This window comes from Solanum verrucosum, unplaced genomic scaffold (assembly GCF_900185275.1).
Source record: "Solanum verrucosum unplaced genomic scaffold, falcon-dt-bn FXZP01000125.1, whole genome shotgun sequence".
In the NCBI taxonomy this organism is placed as follows: Eukaryota; Viridiplantae; Streptophyta; class Magnoliopsida; order Solanales; family Solanaceae; genus Solanum; species Solanum verrucosum.
The window spans coordinates 1,738,605-1,760,739 of record NW_026019923.1 but is presented as its reverse complement, the minus strand read 5'-3'; the positions used below and the strand labels follow the sequence as shown (position 1 = coordinate 1,760,739).

At 34.0% G+C, this 22,135-nt stretch overlaps 4 protein-coding genes across 4 annotated transcripts in view; 1 reads left to right on the top strand and 3 right to left on the bottom strand.

Moving 5' to 3' along the window:
• Positions 1-9,139, bottom strand: part of LOC125824718 (enolase) — a 233,916-nt gene extending 224,777 nt beyond the window's left edge. The window contains exon 1 of the mRNA XM_049504091.1: positions 9,129-9,139. The gene's annotated coding sequence lies outside the window, so the exon portion shown is untranslated. The remainder of the gene's footprint in view (positions 1-9,128) is intronic.
• Positions 201-3,038, bottom strand: LOC125824824 (60S ribosomal protein L24-like). Its single transcript, XM_049504180.1, has 5 exons — positions 2,904-3,038; positions 1,312-1,387; positions 1,106-1,207; positions 695-843; positions 201-568 (listed from the first exon to the last, which is right to left on the bottom strand). Exons 1-5 carry the CDS (start codon positions 2,912-2,914, stop codon positions 415-417), a joined length of 492 nt encoding a protein of 163 aa, XP_049360137.1. The 5' UTR covers positions 2,915-3,038; the 3' UTR covers positions 201-414.
• On the top strand, positions 4,784-11,326 carry LOC125824627 (uncharacterized). Its single transcript, XM_049504028.1, has 4 exons — positions 4,784-5,327; positions 6,328-7,290; positions 9,904-9,951; positions 10,039-11,326. Exons 1-4 carry the CDS (start codon positions 5,100-5,102, stop codon positions 10,444-10,446), a joined length of 1,647 nt encoding a protein of 548 aa, XP_049359985.1. The 5' UTR covers positions 4,784-5,099; the 3' UTR covers positions 10,447-11,326.
• Positions 11,327-13,929: 2,603 nt separating this feature from the next.
• Positions 13,930-18,446, bottom strand: LOC125824702 (sulfite exporter TauE/SafE family protein 4). The gene is made up of 12 exons (XM_049504090.1): positions 18,195-18,446; positions 17,450-17,609; positions 16,717-16,917; positions 16,568-16,629; positions 16,427-16,466; positions 16,289-16,344; positions 16,091-16,177; positions 15,925-15,975; positions 15,463-15,702; positions 14,903-14,996; positions 14,666-14,806; positions 13,930-14,557 (listed from the first exon to the last, which is right to left on the bottom strand). Exons 1-12 carry the CDS (start codon positions 18,357-18,359, stop codon positions 14,475-14,477), a joined length of 1,380 nt encoding a protein of 459 aa, XP_049360047.1. The 5' UTR covers positions 18,360-18,446; the 3' UTR covers positions 13,930-14,474.
• Positions 18,447-22,135: the final 3,689 nt, after the last annotated feature.

The following is a 22,135-nucleotide window of genomic DNA, read 5'->3' as shown; positions in this document are numbered from 1 at the left end:
CTAAATTAATCGAACTTCAAAACAAATGCTTACTTTGTTCTTTTTTATCTATCATGCATCACTTCTCAACAAGTTGAAGAAGTTTGTTCCGTTCAACCAAATGATGTTTTTGCTCACCAACTTTCTTTTATTCATTGAACTTTCTTAAAGAAACAAAATAGAATGAGGGTATACTATAGGCAAATACTACCATCAATACATTGCAAGGAAGATAAATTTCTCATAATGAAACAAGATTATAATTATCATAACAGAATGATGAAAGTAAAGCAATCTGCATATTTGAAAAACAAGCCCAAAATTCAGAAATATATTGTTTCAGAGTGCGCTAAACGCTGGTGGATCAGAATAGCTACACTCAATCAAGATGCAAAATCACTCTAGCACTACTGAGAGAACAACATAAACAATAGCTTAACGTTTTCCACCACCACCGCCAAGCTTAGGGCCTTTTGATCCTCCCTTTGACACATTACCCTTACCTCCAGCTTTCTGTGACTTAGCCACCACCTCTGCCTTCTTGGCCTTCTTTTCGTCCTTTGTTTTCTTGATTCTTTCCTTGATTTCACTGCAGAAACCGAACAAACAAACTAATCAGTCCATCGTCAGCAGATAAAACTACTATGGTCAACAATCCCATTTCAAAAGATGCACAAAGCCACATTGGCAAAATATGAGCTTGGTTAATACGCACCGAAGAGCAGCCTCCCTGGCAGCATCTCGAACTTCTGGCCTTTCAGCTCTCTTCTTCTGGATTACCTCCAAGGTTGCACCCACAATGGACCTAGAGTAAGGTTTCTTTGTGGCACGTCTCCTCTTCCTAACAGCTTCTTGTGCAATATCCTAATGTTACCGAGCACACGCACAAAAGAAAAACAAATTAAAATTGGCAATAGTGCATATCAAATGGCAAAACATAAAGGCGGTAAAATCTGTAAAACATTTTTCCTCAATAAACTACGTAAACAAAGTGAATCTCTGGGTACAACTTCACATCACAAAGTTGTATCGTTCAATGTTGGAATGTTGGTGGAAAAATTCAAAGTGGAAAGCAGAACGTTAAGTTCAGAAAATGAAGCTTGTAAATGCTTTATTCTGGACTCACCTTCTTGTGCTGCTTCCTGTACATGGCAGTCCATGTAAGCTTGGAAGGCTTCAGGCGGTTGTGGAAGTAATGTTTGCACTTTGAGTTGACAAATAGGAACACCTACAAGGACCAGAAAATACTATAAGCAATCATGACTTTGTCTCCTACCATCAGTACACAAATCACTTGAACTACCATCACCAAGAAATGGGTTTTCATATTACCTGAGAATCTGATCGAATAAATCTGATTCCCCTCCCAGGGTATATCTTGGCACCGCTGAAACGGCAGAGTTCTGTCCTGCAATGGAAATAAGAATAAAACTAATGAGTCATCAATTACAATGCTACAAAGGACCGGGGCAAAACCAAATGTAAAGGCATGTCATCAATAACACAAGGAAGAGGTAACTCCTCTAATAGAACCAATGACTAGCTGAATCATTACAAATTCAACCAGCAAGTACCTCCCCCGTTAAGGCAGTTCATAAATCATCTGTGCTTATTGTCAATGATATATATCATAGGCAGTGTATACATTTTTCAGACAGTGTAAAGCTGAATCAATTGTAACCATTCAGAATCATGAAAACATTGAACAATTCTCAGAAATAATATATAGGCAAGCAATGCAGCAAAAACATGTCATCCTCTCAAGGTCTTTAGAAGTTTCTTCAATAAAATAAAGGTAGTGGTCATATATATACTAAAATTCCACATCGAGGGAACTACAGGACACCTCAAAGAGTATAAAACAATTTGTAACATCACATTCAATGGTTAATCAAATAACATAAGGTATAAAAGGAGCTCATTAAAACATAAACGTCAGTGCATTAATCTCCATTTTGACCAAGCAATTAAGCTAGCTTAACAATAATCAGAGAAACAATACTCAGGTACATCCAATTTAACCTCTTAGTGAATCAATATACAAGGACAAAACCTTAACAGTAACAATGCTTCTTCCCATCCATTTTCTCCACTCTCATATTAATCGTGCATTAATCAATCCAAATAACTAAAACCCAAATATAACCAAACACAAGATCCAAGAGGAGCGAAGTTACATTTTATCAATAGAGGGGTTTCAACTGTGTTACTTGCACCTTTCAAAAATGCTGCCACCCCATGTTGGATCCTCCAAAACACCCAAATAATCAAACACAAGATCCAAGAAGCGTGAAGCTACATTTAACCAATAGAGGGGTGTCAACTATGTTACTTGAACATTCCAAAACTGCTGACACACCCATGTTGGATCATCAAAAAAACCTTAACTTTTATAGGATCCAATACACACCCAACCACACTTTAAAAGAGTCCAAGCAACATAGGTATTCATGAACCGCTTCTCCTCCTACAATAGACTCCAATCTACACTACACGTGTTCATAAATCACCCAAAAAAGATGATGAACACTATAAAGATTTGATTTTTAACCATTTCACATGTAGTAAAAAACCCAATTAACTTTTGGAGGACACAACACACAGTCAGCAATACTTTCCAAGAGTCCAAACAACATAAGGTTTCAAGAACTTCTTTACCTCCTACAATAAACTTCAATCTACACTACACATGACCATAAATCTCCCAAAATCAATAGCAAAATCAATAAAGATTCGATTTTTGACCATTTCCCACGTAATAAAAACTCAAATCAGCAAAACCCAGAAAGGATCAACCTATAAACACTTCTGATTCACCTCCAATGAAAATGGTAAAATAAACTTTCTAGCAATACAATTATCAAATGGAGTTTCTCCAAAATACTAAAATTGTTGAAAATTACAACTTAGAGAAGATAACCTACTTTAGCACCATGTCTGATGTTGTTGTTGTTGCTGCGGCGGCGAGCTCCTCCTCCGGTGCGGTACTTCAATGGAAGAAAAATAAAACCCTAATGAGACTTAACTTTATATATTGGGGATTTGTTGTTAGGTTTTTTAAAGGCCCAAAAGAATATCAGATCTACTATTCAAGCCCAACTTAATGGGCCTCAATATGGACTTGTGTACACAATTATTCCATTTTTAACCTTCGGAAATTATCTTTTAGGACAACCTTACATTCAAATATAATTCATATATCGTTCAATCTTATAATAATCATAACATACTCAGTGTAGTTTAATATGTGAGGTTCGAAAAGGATAGTATGTACAACCTTACCCTTATCCTTGTGTAGTAGGGAGGTTGTTTCCGATAAACCACAAAACATGATAGAAAGAAAAATAATGACAATAAAATAACAAGATAAACAGAGCAAATGTAGCAATATATAGTAGTAAAAATCAAAAAATAAGATACTACATTAATACGAAATAATACAACTAAATAAAAGCTCTCTAACGTTTGCAATAACCTACAAAATTTTAGAATACGGTCTAATATTTTCTCGTATGATTTTTAATTTGCTTAGAAGTCTATGAAGACACCTTTGACAGATTATGATAACTATGGTCAAAAAAATTAGATAGTTTATATGGAATGTTAATGTATAAATCAAATCGACAAACTTTAAATATTAGATATGAATTTAAAATAACATATGATCATTTAGTAAGACGATGGAGATAAGCTTCATCGTCAACTCTCATTTAAAATCTTTTTTGTACTAGTATATTAATACTTAGGTATTGTATAATAATACATATAAATTGAATTATTCATCAAAAACATGTAAATGTTGAAATCATATTGGATTAAATAACTTATCTCATCATTTAGATTTTTGTGACAAGGACAAAATTGACAACTGATATATAATACATTGAAGCATGATCCACAAAGTCATCTTAAACTTGGTCTAAGTTGGTGAAGTGTTAAAGTAAAATAACTTTAAAATTGTTCAAAATTGCTTATAGAAATGACTTTTTCGAAGGCTAAAGTAGGAATCAAGTCACAAATTATGTCTCGATTTTTAAAATGAATAATTATTTTTATATATAGATAAATAAAAATGAACAAAAAGTGTATCATTTTATTTTCTTCTTATTGTAAAAATATCGTCCTTATAAATAAATCTTACACAAAACATTTTACCTCTTAAAATAAAAATTGATAGAAGATCACAAATACCCAAATTCAATGTTAGGGCATAAGACTGGTTTGAAACTTACATTTTATTAACACTATCTCAAGACACGTTTAACTTTTCACTTGACATATTTAAACAAAAACAAAAATTATTTTCGTACATTAAACACATCTTTGTAATATATTACAAGATTTATTATTTTTAAAATTTTCGTATCAAAGTCAAAAGAGAGAAGTATTGAAAACACCCATAAACTATATGTGAATTCTTAGTTTCATCCCATCCCTAGACTATTAACAACTTTAAGAACACCTCTTTACTTGACTAACTGAATTTAATTACACTCTCGATCTTACAACATGAGTGAAATACACCCTTGAATTTTTCTCAAGTTTAGGAGTGTTTTCAACACTTCTCTCAGTTTTTTATTAAAAGTTATATGTCACACAAGAGTTTGAGACCACTTACTATGTATTGTGGCAAATCAAGGGTGATCAGATGTGTATCTAAATTTAATTAGTCAAGTAGATAAGTATTTTTAAGATTGTTAATAGTTCAACTATGAAACTAATAATTTACGTCAAATTGGCCGTCCAAATATAGGTATTGGACAGACGGAAAACACATGTTATAAAAGAAGTAATTGAAGAATGAGAGTTAAGAATTCAGTGGTATACATGTGGAACAAGTCCACAAGCAAACGAATGGAAGAGTAGACAACTTCACCTGCTTCCTCGTCGTTATCTCTATCATCTTTTCCTTCTTTCACTCACATTCACAAAATCCCCATGTCCTGTTTGAACTCCAAGAAGAAAACCCCAACATTTTAAATTGAATTAATCAGTTAATACCTCAAAAAAAGAGGATTTTATAAAGTTTTGGTGTGAATTGTGAACCCCATTTGCTTCAGAAAGAGGAAAAATTGATTCTTTTCGTAGACCCAATTCACAGAATTCAATTTGGGGGTAAAATGGAGGGGTTTAATCAAGAACGGCGGCTGAATGCTGCGGCGGTGGAGGTGGAGGAGAGTAGTGATGATTGTAGTTCAGAGGATGAAGGTACTGATGATTACCGGAGGGGAGGTTATCATGCTGTTCGAATTGGTGATAGTTTTAATGGAGGTAGATATGTGGTGCAGAGTAAGCTTGGTTGGGGCCATTTCTCTACTGTTTGGTTGGCTTGGGATACTCTCATGTCTGTAAGTTTTCTGATGACCCCTTTTCGTAGTGTCGGGGCTAGCTTACACGCACTTCGACTAATTTCATGTTACTTACTGTGACACCTAGTGTTTTTTTGGCTTTGAAGCTGGGAATTGAACCTGATGAACCTTTTGTTTTGTATTCATCTTTGGCCTAGTTTAGAGCAAACCCTTTCATGTGAATTGTCATAGTCTGCTAGTTTTAGGAAGTTTTAGGATGGAGGGTGATCAATGATTGCAGTTCAGCTATCACTGGTGTTTTTTGTGCTCCGATTATTGCATTATTTTGTTGTTGTTACTGTTCTTTCTCTTGTTTGTTGTGTAATTCTCATTATGTCGTTTTTGTTATTGCTCTTGTGTTTGTATCCCCTCCTTTTTCAAACTGTGTGGTATGCCTTGTTTAAGCTGACGGTCTATCGACCTCTCTATGTCTACGAGGTAGGGTAAGGTCTGCTTACACTCTACCTTACCTAGACCCCAGACCCCACTTATGGATTACACTGAGTAAATTGTGGTTTATATTGTATATTGTGATTTTGATGTGTGATATGATGGGAAAAAAAGGTTGAATCTTTAGGTTGCTTATCAAGTTTTTAGCAGTTAGTTTCTTTTAAATGAGCTTAAATGTTATACATCTTCAAGATAATCATCATAATAATAATCATAGTCGACTACAAGTGGTTTCTATCCTCTCTACCCCACCAAGGTAGGGGTAAGGTCTGCGAATCCCACCCTCCCTAGACCCTACTTGTGGGATTACACACTGTTGTGGTGGTTATTAGTGGACTACAAGTGGTGTGCGGCACTTGATGTAGGAGTAAAATGTTCTTCGAAGTTTAACTAATTGTGCATAACTGCATAAAGATGGATGCCTGCTCAAACCTCTGTAATACCTAATGAATAAGAACTCGGATTAGAATTCTGAGTTGGTAGTAATTTTAGTTTGTTACTCTCACCGAGAAGTAAGAAGTTGATGTGTATATTTTTGTTAATGATGCAGCAATTTGTGGCATTGAAAGTACAAAAGAGTGCTCAGCATTACACGGAAGCAGCGATGGATGAGATCACTATTCTAAAACAGATTGCAGAATGCGATCAGGATGATAAAAAATGTGTTGTGAAGTTACTGGATAATTTTAAGCACTCAGGTCCAAATGGGCAACATGTGTGTATGGTTTTTGAGTATTTGGGTGACAATCTCTTGACACTTCTTAAATATACTGATTATCGTGGACTGCCTATTCATATGGTTAAAGAGCTCTGTTATCATGTTCTAGTGGGATTGGATTATTTGCATAGACAGCTTTCTATCATACACACCGATTTGAAACCCGAGAACATACTTCTCTGTTCCACAATAGATCCATCTAAGGATCCCCGAAAATCTGGAACACCTCTTATACTTTCTAGTCATAAGGATATAACCACGCTGGATGGCGGGTCTGCGAAGGGTTATGTAACATCAAATGGAAATTTGAGTAAGAACCACAATAAGAAGATTAGAAGAAAGGCCAAACAAGCAGCTCAATGTTTTGTGGGAAAAGAAGCTTCTCTCGGGACCAAGGGTGGACAAGATAGCTCAGCTTCTGCGGAGTCATCTGTCAATGCAAAATCAAATTCGGACATGTTGAATAGTTCTAATAGAATGTCAAATGCCGATGCTGCAAAAGGCAGCGGGAAAGAATATGAGGGTCCTAAGAGAGGCAGCCGTTCTACAAGGAGGAAGCTCTTGGAGGCAGTCGACCTTAAGTGCAAAGTTGTTGACTTTGGCAGTGCTTGTTGGACGTACAAACAGTTCACGGATGATATTCAAACTAGACAGTACAGGTGTCCTGAAGTTATCCTTGGATCAAAATATTCAACCTCAGCAGATCTTTGGTCCTTCGCATGCATTTGTTTTGAGCTTGCAACTGGCGATGTGTTATTTGATCCTCACAGTGGTGATAACTTTGACAGAGATGAGGTAAAGGTGCATTACTTCATTACTCCTTATTTTCTGCTTGGTTTGTTTAATGTTATTGTTCTGCGCAAATTTGCATACTTTGGGAGAGAACTTTGTGTCGACTTTGATATTGGGTGATTTCTCTTTAAGATGCTGTCAGCGCATTAAATTGTGGTTTGCTAAGTCTATGATGCCTCTGTCTATACTTTTTGTTCTCCGATTTCCTCAACCTTAACCACTTGTCATTCCGATTACTCATTCATAAACCTTTTTCCGTTTCAAAATAGTGATACACTCTAAAAAAAAGTAAAGGATAAGCTTCCATTCTAGAAGTGGTAGCTTCCCACCTCCCTCACGTTCACTCTAATTTCATTTTATAGCACGCCAGCAGGAGGGGACTTCTTACAAAAGCACTCCAAGAACTCGCGTGAACTTGACGAGAGAAGCAACTACTACCTCTCCATCAAAGGAAACAGAAGCATCAACTAAATAGAAGGCCCTTGAATCTTATCGTTAGCCTTGCGTTTTATTTTCCTTATAAGTAAAGATATGTCTAGTCTGGAGATGCTTTGTAGCTTGTAACTTATCTGATTTTGTCCTCAAGCATGGTTATATAAAATGTCTGGGAGTTTTCTAAGCAACTCGACCATCATATCACATACTTGGAGCACTAGTAGTCATTTGCTTAATTCTACTTCATGGTATAAGATGTTTTGACTTGAAACAAGACTACTCATTTAATTGGATTCTTAATTGCGGCACGAATATTTAAAAAATTATGTACAATATGAAATTAACATGATATATACACTGAATTGGGATATACTCTAACCCTCCTCAAGTAGGATGGAATAGATCATAAGCTAAAGGTTCATTATTAGGCCCATAATTGTGCTAATGACCGATTGTCAACCATTTCAGTTTCATCTGATACTTTTAAGCAGATTTTATTTGTGAGATGGTCACACCTTACTTGATTTGGCCATCTCAATGACAGAGTATTTGAGCCAACCCAAACCTTTGACATGTTGTGAATTAAACGATGTTTTAGCGTCCCACTTCCTTGCTGATTATGCTATAAATTCTCTACTAAAAGTCAAATTGCTGAACTAAAGAGTTGCAACATACTAGAAATGGTTTTACTCGATGACACATTTATCTAATTTTTTCTATGATTGCTTTATTACTGTCAAATAAAAAGTCAACTTCTATTCAACAAGTCATCTCAACCTCAAAAGTTTCACTATAGATTTTATAAGAAAATTTAATATGCTTTAAGGATTCTAATGGTTGGTGTTGGAACACAGATCAGCAAATAGTCTCTCTTGATGACTGAATTTGTGAAAAGTAGGGGGGAGATTCGTATGCACACGGTGTTCAGATGTCGGAAGAACACAATCTTCTACTCATCCTGGGTATTATTATACCGCTTGTAGTCTATATAGTACCTTACAAGTACAAGATTAATCTTTTTATTTTTTTGGATAACCGTGTTGTTTAGGCCAGCTTTCGCGCACCTCGACTAATTCCACGGGGTACGTGTCACCTCCAACCCCACCAAGGCAGATGGGAAGAAATCACGTAGTGTTTTGTCTCTTCTGGGAATTGAACCTAAGATGTCATGGTGCTCAACCTGCTTCATTGACCACTAGGGCACACCCTTGGGTGCCAAGTACACGATTAAGCTAGGGACAGTTTATTCCACTCCTTCTTGGTCTCCCCAAAATTCTACAAGTGAAATTGTAGCGTGGACCAGTTCCTTTTCCTTCCGCATTTCGTACAGATCCATGTCAAGTTCAAAACACACGTCTTTTGTTGATACTCTAGCAATCTTCTTTTATCAGCTCATCCAATGCTTTAGTTTATAGTTGGTCAATTATGTGATTTAGGTGATCAACGGTTTATGTGAACAAATAGACCAAAAGAGAAGAAGATAAAGTGAAAACGTGGTTTTGCTATTCCCTGCATTTAAATTTAAAATTTAGAGGACAAAAAGTACATCCTGTTCTGAGCACTATTTCCAAGCAATCATTTTACTCTTCTTCCGTACCAAGGTAAGTAACTTTCTCTTACGATGTTTTGGTTCTGTTTTTCACCAAAATGTCGATCATCATGTTAGTTATTCCACTCTTGATTGTCAATGTTTTTATTTATTTTCTGCGAAGTGAACCCTGTTAATTTGAACAGAATGCTGGATTCAAGTTTTAATCACTGTTGAGAGAAAAAAACATATCTTGTGGAATTTCATATCCTCTTTGTTCGATGAACAAAGGGCTAGAATGCTATTATGCACTTAGGCTGATATTGAAAATACTTCTAGTTGTCAAGCAAGAAATGGGAGGTGTACATATAAAGTCGTTGCAAATTCTTGCTTCAGTTATGTTTTGCTCTATTTTAAACTTATCTTTTTCAACCAATCAATCAACTATATTTCATGGCCAAGTTAGATGGGATTGGATCAGCTATATAAAAGAAGTATGCATCATAGTTAGACGATTTGTATGTCGGGACACTTCTTTATCCAGGTCTGGGACCATCTAACTATACATACTTGGTGAAGCAACTCAAACAGAGCATATTTTAACCTAATCTTTTATGGTTATAAAATTTAAAGGGGTAACCTAATCTTTGCAGGATCACTTAGCACTGATGATGGAGCTTCTAGGAATGATGCCACGAAAAGTAAGAAAATTCGTGTAATCACTTCCAACTTTGAATTATGTTTTTTGTCCTCTTGTAGTTTTATAAAGTTTGCTATTTTGTTTTCAGATTGCCTTGGGTGGTCGTTATTCACGTGATTTATTCAATAGACATGGTGATTTGAGGCACATCAGACGGTTGCGCTTTTGGCCCTTAAAGAAGGTTCTAGTAGAGAAATATGAATTAAGCGAGCAAGACGCAAAGGACTTGTCTGATTTTCTGGTCCCAATACTTGATTTTGTCCCAGAGAAACGGCCTACTGCAGCTCAGTGTCTTCTTCATCCGTGGATCAATGCAGGTCCACGCCTGTTGGAACTTTCCTTGCCTGATGCACAATCTAAAGCCGTTGATGCTCTAAACTCTGAGCAAACCAAGAAACAAAATGAAGAAGAGAGGGAGGCAATGGAGGTTGGAATTGGGAAAATATCTATCAACAATAACATGAAAAATTTCAGAAGTTACTCAGTCAAATTCTGATACTTGGCAATTTCAAGTTTTAACCTATGTTGCTCGGACTCTTCAAGATTGTCAATGGGTGCATGTCGGATCCCTCAAAAGTAGTGCATTTCTGGAGGATCCAACACAGACACGACAACATTTTTGGTGAGTCCAAGCAAACATAGGTTTTAACCACTTCGTCTCAAATAGATGTCCAATCTATATACCATAGTATGAACATGCCCTTTACATCATCTTTCTCCAAGATGATGTTTGACAGCGTGCTCTACGATTCATTAGCATAGGGAACCATGTAACTCTTCTTGCCAAAAACAAGGGACCTACTACTCATCCTAGAGTTATCAGGTACAATAAAAGAGTCTCTTCTCTTTCTTGTCTCTCCAAGTTTCTACTACTAAATTGCACTTGCACTATGCAATCATCTTCTCATTGAATGAACTCCATGGCTTCACAATGAAGATGTTACAAGGTAAATGTTAAAGTGAAAAAGGTAGGTGTGTGTGAGGGGACCAATATAAGTGAGTCCCCTCTTTGTGTGTCTCTTCGAGTTTCTACTACTATGTGGCACTTCTGCTATTCAATCATCTTGTCGTTGAACGAATGCCATGGCTCCACCTTAAGGATACTATTAGGTGAATGTGCGAAGGAAAAGGTGTCCGCGGGGACCAAATATGTGAGCTGCTCCAGAACAAGCATGCAAAGGACACTGCAGATTTTCGCGGTCCAGACCATTTCTTAAAGCTGAAAGCAATTTATCAATTCATTGGACCATGTACAGGTAAGGATACAACTATAGCACACTTAGCTCATGAATCCTTGTTATGTTTACATAAAATTCATAAATGATTTCGATACAATGCTTATCGCGAGCATTTTTAATATAAAGTTTATTTGTTCATAGCTGTTCTGTTTTCTTGCTTGTACCATTTATTCAGTTCACACTTATCTGGTTGCGCGATTTTATGTTAAAAGAAATTCTTCCTTAGGCCTCTCTTCCCGTCTGTTCAAGCCTTGCATCGATTTGAAATCTATTGGTTATCAGTTAAAGCCTAATTCTAATTTAAAGTAGAGGTTGAAGATACATAATAGTAGATTAAAGAGGTCAAAATTATATCTGAATTGTTACTTTTTTGCAAATTTCATATTTAATTTATCAGTTTTTTTTTTTTCATACTTAAAATATCATCATATAATTGTTCAAGTTAAAAAAGGGAATAATTGATAGTCAACCTAATCGGCTTCGAATTGTGTTTAAACATATTGATGGTGATAAGTTAAGTAGAAAAATAGAACAACAAATTAAACTCCCATTACTTTCATTGACAAATTATATATAATTTGAATAATAATAAAAAAAATATGTGAACCAATTGGAAGCGTAGTTGTTGAACTACAAGTAATTAAGCCAAAATTATAATTATAATCACCATGACTTGTGGTTATTAATTAGAACTAATTGGCACTTAACAACATGATGTCAAGTCAAGGGGTACTTAATTAGTTAATTAGAATAGAACAACAGATTAAACTCCCATTACTTTCATTGACAAATTATATATAATTTGAATAATAATAAAAAAATATGTGAACCAATTGGAAGCATAGTTGTTGAACTACAAGTAATTATGCCAAAATTATAATTATAATCATCATGACTTGTGGTTATTAATTAGAACTAATTGGCACTTGACAACATGATGTCAAGTCAAGGGGTACTTAATTATTAGAACATTATTAATCTTGGAACCCACTTTAAGCAACAAAGTTGAAAATGTCATTTTTCTAGAGGAATCTTTTTGTTCATATGTCAATATTGCATTAATTAATGAATCTCATGGTCCATATATATGTGTGTGTTCAATTATCACATAAATTACTAATTTTTTTACTAAATAAATTCCTTCCACTTGCTCTACACAAGTGGGAAAACAAAGAACAAAATAGAAGAAAAGAGACTTGCCAAAAAATGAAAATGATTATTCCAAATTCATTGTCTCTATCAGTTGGATGAACAAAGTATTTCACGTTTATATAGGGTTTGGGAAAAAACGATATTTCAAAAGAAAATGTGACATAAGTAGTTTAACCTGATGTTTAAATATGCACTTTCAAAGTTAGAATATTTATTTATTAACTGAGATTAAATTTAAATATTTATTTACGTTTTCATCATTAAATGAGTTGTCCCAAATAAGACGATGGACGACGATCGGTACATGTGGTGCTTCACGTTATACAAGTTGTTATCAAAGGACAAAGCAATTATTGCACCCCCAAATTAGTCTGTGATGGTTCATTGATATTTCTTTATTTTTAAAGAGAGGATTTGAGTTCGAGCCTTAAAAATAGAGGTGTCTTTGGTAGAGAGTATTTTATTCTACAAAATACAACTTCTTGATGCGAGTTCACATAACATATAGTTGCAGATATCAAACATTGAATCAAAAAAAAGAAAAAGAAAACAATTATTGTACCACCAGAATTTGTAGTGTGTGAGGCGATAAGTACTCAACAACCATATACCCAAGGTAATCCCATAAATAAAGTTTGGAAAGGATAAGTTATAAGCAAATCTTACTTCTACCTCGTGGAGATAGAGAGTCTATTTTCGATAGACTCCCAATTTCTAGTTGACTGGTAAATACTCATTCCTCCTTGATAAAAAAATCTTGATTTTGAAACTTGTGAATTGAGTGACCTTTCATATGAGCTGTTATTCCCCAAAGTGAATTTTGAACACCACGTGAAAAACTAAAAACAAAAAAGAAAAGAAAAAGACGATGTATATTGTACTATCAAAAGTTATGATAAAGATCTTAAATTTGATGAGATTTAAGAGTGAAGTCACATTTATCTTCTAAAGTCAAATTTCTTAGCATGAATCTGATTAGTCGAGCTTCAAAACAACTACTTAAGATTGGAGGGCTTAGAGGGGAAACAAGCAAGCATCACCTTTACCTCATTCTCATGTGATATTATTATATTAGAATAATTGTGGTCCATTTGGGTGAATGAAAAACCACAGGGATAAAAGACAACAAGCATTAAAATACTGGCCACCTTTTGTTTAATAATATTTGTGATGTTAACCAAAAATTTAAAATTATATTCTACTTCAGATCCTATAATTTGATAAAATCTCAAAACCTTAACAACAGGATTAACACAAGATCCCTTTCATTTTTAAAATTACATGGTGATGACTTATTTTGAATACAATAACAATACCTTAATCCACAAGCAAATTACATTATTTTCATTACATAGGTACTTCAAATATATTTTAGGTTTTCCAGCCTATTGCACTAAGCTATTGCTACGAGCAAACGTCTAAACTAGAAATGAATACATCTACTCCTTCTCATCCCAAGAATAATTGAAGAGAGTCATCTTATGTCACCAACAATGACTTTTAAAAACTAGAAATGAATAAATAACAAATAAAACGAGGGCTATGGAGAGTCTAGAGAGGGGTTGGACCATATTAGGTATGATAAATAGTAGAAAGAATCATAAACTTCATTCCACATCAGGTGACCAATATAACATGTAAAAATACAAATGGTGGTGGTGGTGGAGGAGGATTCTGTTGGCGTTAGCGCTAGCTAACCCTCAGACAGAACCAGTTCAATAACACAAAAATAAAGCAAATGTAAATAATGCACTGGCGTTAGCGCTAGCTAACACTCAGTCACAACCATAGAGAACCTAGGCACACGATTTTACAGCAAATAAATGGAAAATAGGAGTGGCTCTAGCTGGCGTTAGCGCTAGCTAACTCACAGACAATAGTCACACTAACATCTTACTCTGTATGACAACTCTAAAAGGAAATGTATGAAAAATGATTGATGCTGGTGTTAGCGCTGGCTAAAACACAAGCAAATTACCCGTTTTTCAATGATGTACTATACTTTGTGTTATGAATATGACTTCTTCAAATGGTTGGTCAATTAGGCATTGGCCAACAACTGTTATTCTGCTGCTGCTGCTCTTTACATGTATATATTCTTGTTCACCAATAATTTTCTAGTCAAAATATAGAATTACTGACTGCTGCAGAAATCCAAGAACCCCATGAACTCGTGATTGTGGATCATACGAATGCTCTTCTCTATGCCAATCACCCCTGAAACCATCGCCACATTAACAAAAGATAGGGGGAAATTCAGTCTTTTCTATGCTTTTCAAGATTTTATGGCAGTTTGAACTTTTGTATAATAGTTTATCGACTTACCCATTGTGAGAGCGCTGGCGAAAATGACACCAGAGAGTATGAACACAATGATTGATGCTCGCTTTAAAATTGCGATAAGTTTTCTAATGAAGCATTGTCCCCAAAATCCAGCAACAATAGATACACTCATGAGGTATAGAGCTGCAATAGGAGTTTAGTTATGGATAATGTTGCAAATGATCGATGCAGAAGTTTTATGTCGAAATCTTAAGAAACTTATTAAGACTAAGAATATACCGTAAGGAATTGGGAATCTCTTGAGGAGATAGAACTCCACAACTGATAAAGATGACGAGAACATCATCACAAATGTCGCTGTCGCACTAGCTACCTGTAGAAGTGAAAAAATAGGTCCTTTTTGTCAATTTTGGAACAGCAATATTTCTCTGTAATATAAGCACAATAACATGATGTTATAGTGACTGATTTGAATGACAATTATAGCAAAGTAATTGTTATTTTGAAAATGAACTCTTTTGCATTACTCGAGTTGTTGGAAGTTATAAGGCCCCCCTACCGTCCCCCCGCCACACATAATGGACTTAAATCGCAGTAAAGTTTAGAAGAAATGACTAATTTTTAAAGAGGAAGAGACAGAGGTGACACCGCGTGCGCTAATTAACAAAGTATGTTCATGTGTTGACTTCTCAAAAATTATGCCGCTCGACCTAATCAAATTCCAATGAGGAAAATATGCAAATTGAATATCCCAAGTAAGCTGAGGTCAGCTATACGAATCTTCATTGTCCAAAATAGGAGATCCTAATCGAGATACGAAAAAATGAGGATGGCCATACCTGAGGGATAACTCCAATCTCAAGAAGAAGAGGGCCAAGAATGAATCCACCACCAGATCCGAGCAATCCTCCAACAGTGCCTCCCAATATACCACAAAGCGCACAAAATATAAGGTTTGTGGCGGTCCATTGAATGTCAGCCTCACATATTGACTCTCGGTTCCCTTCTAGTCTCCTCTTCTTGCTCTCCTTGTACAATTTCACACATTCATATCCGAACACCGCCAGTGCTGCAGGAAACTGAAAACACAAATGCATTCAATAAGACTCAACCTCACCATACAAAGATAATACTACCGATATTGACTCAAATACACGACAGGATATTGTAAGTACCAAAGTAGCACGATATTCGTAAATACATAAAAAAAGGCAAACGCTTGCACACATAATAATCATAGTGAATACTTGAGATGATAGAATTATAAAAAGTAGTGTTCAATATGAAAGATGTTCATGTACCTGTATTAAGTTGAGCACCCAGTACAATGGAGTACAAGCCACTAGATCATTCTGTAAACATGTCACAAAAAGAGTTAAATTAGGTGCATAGCAAGGAGCGTTTAACGGAGAAGTTATTTGATGGCACATTAAAAAAAGAAACATGTATATTCAAGAATTCACTTGCCTTGAACACTTGAAGAAGCAGAAACACGAACCATACTATAAAGAGCACCAGAATTCTCTTCAAATTAAGGTTGAACTTGAAAATTTCCTGTGAGATAAGCAGAATTAGACAGTTAAAATCAACCAGATAAGCTTAAAAAGGGGAGCCAAGAAAGAAAACGGATAAATTTGATCCATTTGATATGGTAAATTAACTCACAAGTGCGGTTTTCTCCTCCTTAGGGACCAATGGCTCATAAATTGTATCAATAACAACTGAAAGAACAAGGATCAAATCATTAGTTACTTCAACATAGTTTAAAAAACGAGAGAGGTATTTAGTTTTTCGATGACATACGTTCACCACGTGAATTAACTGGAACTTCTTTCATCGATTTCTGCAAGTTCCCCAAAAATGACAAAGATAAAAGACTTAGTTTACCATCAAATAAATGTTAAGTACATTTGAGAGAAAAATGATTGGATAAGTAGAGCTAACCTTGAGAACTGTTTCTTCTTTCCACATCTCTATGGCCTTAAAAAATGATCTTGATGAAGTCCCTATTACCAAACAATAACATTTTAAGCAATCATTAATAAAACTTATCATGGTGAGCGAAAAAAATAGTTCGATATGATTGTTTATACCCATGAAGAGGATGATGATGAGGACAGTGATGAGCCAGTAGGGGAAAACAACACTGAGAGAAACACCAACTGTGATGCCTAACATGAGCATGGGCTGAAACAATAGAGCCAGATCATAATCAAGAATAGGTGCTTCTCTGCATGGATGTGGTACCCTCAAATTGTACCAAACTGATGATGCTGATGCCCCCATTATCATACCTGTAAAAAAAGCAAATCAACTTTCTAACATAATAAAAGTTACTATAAAAGCAAAAAGACAAATAAGATCTCAGATAGCTCCAGCTATATCTTTTTTTGACTTTTGACTCATCCAAGTTATTCTTTTTTAATGATAGTGGTTATCAGGAGTAGCGGAGCCTACGTGTAACCGGTAAAGTTGCCGACATGTGACCTAGAGGTCACAGGTTCAAGCTATGGATCCATCAAGGCTGCATAGAATAGACCCTTGTAGTCCAGCCCTTTCCCCAAAAGCTATGTGCACCGGGCTGCCGTTTTTGGATGGTGGTATCAGGACTGATTTGGATGTACCTCAACTAATTTCATGAGGTATCTATTAGTTCCCACCAGCACAAGTATCGAGCAATTTGCCTACCAAGGATTGGGTGATAATCCAAGTAACTTTATTTCTAAAGCTTGCACAAGTCTCAACATATTTCACCAGCACAAGTTCCAATGAATATTAATCTTCTTATCTATATATGAAATGCAAAATGAAAAAAAAAATGCTTACATTTGGAAATAGCAGCAGCAGACTTGGTATCAAATCCAAGAAGCAAAGTAAGCATAGGAACAAAAATGCCACCTCCACCAACACCACCCACAGTACCACAAGCTGACCCCAAAAATCCTATCACAGTTGCCAAAACAATCCTCCAACTAAACTCCAATTCCTGTCACACACCATCACCAACAAAAGTCATTACAGAAACAAGAAAAAACTCAAAAAAATCATAAACCAAATATCATTTAAGGTAAACTCAAGGAAAATCATAAATCAAACACCACTTAAGTTAAATTCAAGAAAAAAACCAAAAAAACAACACCATTTGAGGTAAACTCATGAACCTTTTTTGCTCCATATCTATACACCACATGAGAACAAATGGACAAAGAAAAACCATAGAAACAAAAAACAAACACCATTTTAGGCAAACTCGAGACCCTTTTTTGCTCCATATCTCTACAAGCCCATTACAAAGAAAAACAACAAGAAAAAGAAAAACCAAACACCATTTGAGGTAAACTCAACACCCCTGTTTTGCTCCATATCTCTACAGCACATTACAATGATAAACAAGAAAAAACAAACCAAAACACCATTAAAGGTAACTGTTTTGCTCCACATATATATCCAACACATGAAACAAAAGCAAAGAAACATGACAATGAAAAAACAAGAAAGATTGTAACTTTGATAACATTATAACAATAAAGATTAAAACTTTGATAATATTATAACAAGAAACATCATTTACCGGCCAAACTTTGTCTTCAGATCCAACTGGTCGTTGCAAAAGATTAGAACTTTGATATAATTTTGGCTCAAAATCGCCATTTTTGAAGTTCTGCACAAAGAAAACTGATAGAATTGCCACAGAAAAGCCAGCTAATAGATAAATCACAAAGCCTTTTGTAGCCATAATCCAAAATTCAATATTTTTTTCAACTATAAAAGTTGGGTTTTTTCCCTAATGAACAATTTGAACGCCAAGAAAAAAAATTTGGCTTAGAGAAAGTTGGCTGCGACATATTTATATTAGGATAGGACATTACAAGAACGGTAGAGAATCCTTTTGGAACTAAAAAGTTTTTTTTTTTTGGAAAATGCATAAGTAGCCCCAGCCTATACCCAAAATCTCACAGACACATCTAATCTTTACTAAAGTCCTATTACCCCCGAACTTATTTTATATATAATATTCTACCCCTTTTAGGCCTACGTGGCACTATCTTGTGGGCCCAGTGCATGTTGACATTTTTTTCAAGGATAGTGCCACGTAGGCCGAAAAGGAGTAGAATATTATAGATAAATTAAGTTCGGGGGTAATAGGACCTTAGTAAAGGTTAGGTGTGTCTCTGGGATTTCGAGCATAGGCTGGGGGTACTTATGCATTTTCCCTTTTTTTTTTTGGAGTCTAATTCTTAAACTTACTTAATTTTTTTCTTTCTTTTGGTGTTCTTTAGGTAAGTAAATATTACTGGCTTAAAAACATTAATTTATAATTTAGATATATATTATAAAAATTGGGGTGAAAAGCGATTGGAGTGGAAATCATGGGCGGAACCACCTTAACACCTTGTTTGCGTATTGTATTGTTAGTTTAAATATAATGTTTGTTTTGATTGTTATTGAAATTATATTAAATCATATCGTTTAAATCTATATAACGACGAAAAGACCTATTTTGTATAACGATTGATTTGGTGTGATCGGATCGATACCTTAATATTTTCTTCTCATTTTATCTTTATTTATATGTAATAATAATATTTCATTTTTATCTTACCTTTTCATAGTAGTTTTACCACATACCCTACTTTTATTATAGGTTTATCATTCAAACTATGAATAAATAATATTATGTAACGACGGAGAACGATGCAGTCTATCCAAACATTATATTTATTAAAATAATACAACACAATACAATACAATACGATACAATACATTATGAAACAAAACGTAACAATCATCTAAACAAAGTGCAAGCGAAAGATGGTCTAGTGCATTATTCACCAATTATGTGGTGTACATGAGTGAAATATTACTTTATCTATTCCATATTAATAGAATTTGTGAGTTATTACACATTTATTAAGAAAAATATTCAAGGACATAATTTAAACTATATTTTCCACTATCGTTCTTTGTGAAATCATAAATATAATTTTGTAAGTAGTGTCATTTATCTCCTAAAAAATATCAAATTTCATTAAAGGAATTTCAAACATCCATCTTGCACTTTGAGTAATTCAATTATTTTAAATAATGAAAAAAAACTTCAAAAATTCACTTAATATGAAATAAAGAGAGTGATTATTATAAATGTATATTTAATTTTGCAACATTCTTAACATAACTAAGAAGAAAATTTGTATACTATTCATCAAATCTCTCTCTGCGCCATTGGTGGGAACAAAGGGCAAGGGTGCTCGGATGAAAATGAAATGTGTTGAAGGAAAGGAGTACACAATTAATATGATACGTTACTAATTCAATTTATTTTTTCTACTTTCATTTGATTAAGTTACTAATTCAATTTATTTTTTCTACTTTCATTTGAAAAGTCACACTCTTCATTTTTAATAAATTTATTTTCTTAAATGATATTTTTTTCTAAAATATTTAATCTAGTAAATAGAAAAAAAAAATCTTCTGTACGGAACACATTCATAGAATTATTTCTGAAACAGTTTTCTTTTTCTGGTGGGGGGCATAAATTAATGGAGGCACATGTAACAACTTAGCAGTTTATGAAATAGACAAAAAAAAAATTATTGATTGCTTTGTCAATATAATATTCGTATTTATTATCTTTCTTTGATATAAGACAATAAAATTTAAAAAGTTTTTTTAAAAAAAAATTTGTATTAAATTAAAATAGAAAAAATATATGTTTTGATGATTTAATAAAATAAATTAAACTATTAATATATTTTTAAATTTAATTTGGTTATCGTTATATTAGGTTAGACTTAGTATTTAACAAGCAACGCAGAAGTAACTTATTATACCTTATCTCCTTGTGCCCATAGCTTGACAAGAAATCACCCATATTTATCTTATATAACGTAACGTAATAAAAAAAATATTTTTTTATATAGTGTGCGGGTGGAACTTGAGCTAAAATGAATCCGTGAATGTATTTTTAAGTTGCATAGTTCAAGCGGATTTAATTTTTTTTTCAAGAGAGAAGTATTGAAAATATCTATTAACTTGACAAAAAATATTAGTTTTATTCCTGAATTATTGATATATTAAAAATATTATTTTACTTGACTAATTAAATTTAGATAAATCCCTGACATACCTCTAATCTGCACATGACATAGCAAGTGGTCTCAAACCCTTGTAAAAGCATGTGACTCTTAATGAAAAGACGAGAGCCGTGTTAAAGTACCTCTAAACTTGACGAGAATTTAGGGGTGTATTTCACTCATGTTGTAAGATCGGAGGTGTATTTAAATTCAGTTAATCAAGTAAAGAGCTAATTTTAAAACTGTCAATAATCCATAGATCAAACTAATAATTCACGTCGAATTTAGGAGTTTTCAATACTTCTCTATGATTTGATATTTGATATCTGCATTTGTCTGTTTAAATATAAAGTGGACAAATATATGCCACGTGGTGCTGCCCAATTTCTCATCTAATATCCTATATAGTATTATTAATAATAATACAACTTTACACCGCGCAAAGCTAATGAGCCAAAAAAAAAAAAACATTCCCTATTATTAATACTTTTTAAATTTTTTAATTAAAGATGAAAACTATATGAGATACTGAACCAACCCTGACAGCATGTGATACACACTATTTTGTCTCATAACAATTATTTGGTTCTTAAAAAGATCAAGAATTGGCTGTTTTTAGAAAGTTAATAACCTTTTTCACTTTATTTGAATATATGAAAAAAACTTTACTACTATAACTTTTTCAACACATTATTGTCCTACGTTTTTTAGGGGTAAAGTGTTACCATGTCATGTCTAGATTTAGATTTGTTAGTGTTTATTGTAGTATTATATGATGTGTATTGTGTTATAATTATTATTATAATTTGTTTAGACTTTATATTGCTTTTTTTATTAATGAGGATGTTTTCGTCATTGTTTTTTTTTTTACTTGAATTTGATACACTTGAGACAAGGGTCTTTCAGAAATAGTGTTTCTACCTAGCTTGGAAAAAGGCATAAATTTCTCTTTGAACTTATCTCGAAAAGTCAGTTACACAACTATCATAGTGACATATTATACACATATACTATTCAAAAGTGAATTTTCTTACCCCCTAAAACTGACGTGGCAAAAAAATAAAACAAAAATAAAAAATAGGCGCGTCAGTTTGAAATTAAAGTAAAAAAAAAAGTTAGAATCCTCTTTTCCACCTCCACCCCACACCTCTTCTTCTTCAAACCCCACTCATTGTCCTCTTCTTCTTCATTCTTTATTTTCATCACACTTCTTTATTTTTTATCACAATCTTAAAGCACAATTTTTTTTATTCGCAATTAGGTTAATTCCCATAGATTTGTTAGTGAAAAATTTGATTGATTGTTTCTATCTTTTTCAAAAAAAAAAAAATTGACTTTTCGTTTTGGTGGTAATAGCAGCTTTATGGGTTTAATGGTGATGGGTGTCGGGTGGCAAACATTAAAAGAGGTAATTGAAGGTGGTGAAGAAGAAAAAATC

Coding starts and splice junctions, on each gene's coding strand:
- LOC125824702 (XM_049504090.1), bottom strand. CDS start 18,359: ATGGCTACAAAAGGCTTTGTGATTTATCTATTAGCTGGCTTTTCTGTG. Junction 15,976..16,090: donor TGCTTCTTCAAGTGTTCAAG/GCAAGTGAATTC, acceptor ACATGTTTACAG/AATGATCTAGTGGCTTGTAC. Junction 14,558..14,665: donor CGCCAGCGCTCTCACAATGG/GTAAGTCGATAA, acceptor CGATGGTTTCAG/GGGTGATTGGCATAGAGAAG.
- LOC125824627 (XM_049504028.1), top strand. CDS start 5,100: ATGGAGGGGTTTAATCAAGAACGGCGGCTGAATGCTGCGGCGGTGGAG. Junction 5,328..6,327: donor CTTGGGATACTCTCATGTCT/GTAAGTTTTCTG, acceptor TTAATGATGCAG/CAATTTGTGGCATTGAAAGT. Junction 7,291..9,903: donor ATAACTTTGACAGAGATGAG/GTAAAGGTGCAT, acceptor TAATCTTTGCAG/GATCACTTAGCACTGATGAT.
- LOC125824824 (XM_049504180.1), bottom strand. Junction 1,208..1,311: donor TTATTCGATCAGATTCTCAG/GTAATATGAAAA, acceptor TGGTCCTTGTAG/GTGTTCCTATTTGTCAACTC. Junction 844..1,105: donor ACAGGAAGCAGCACAAGAAG/GTGAGTCCAGAA, acceptor CGGTAACATTAG/GATATTGCACAAGAAGCTGT.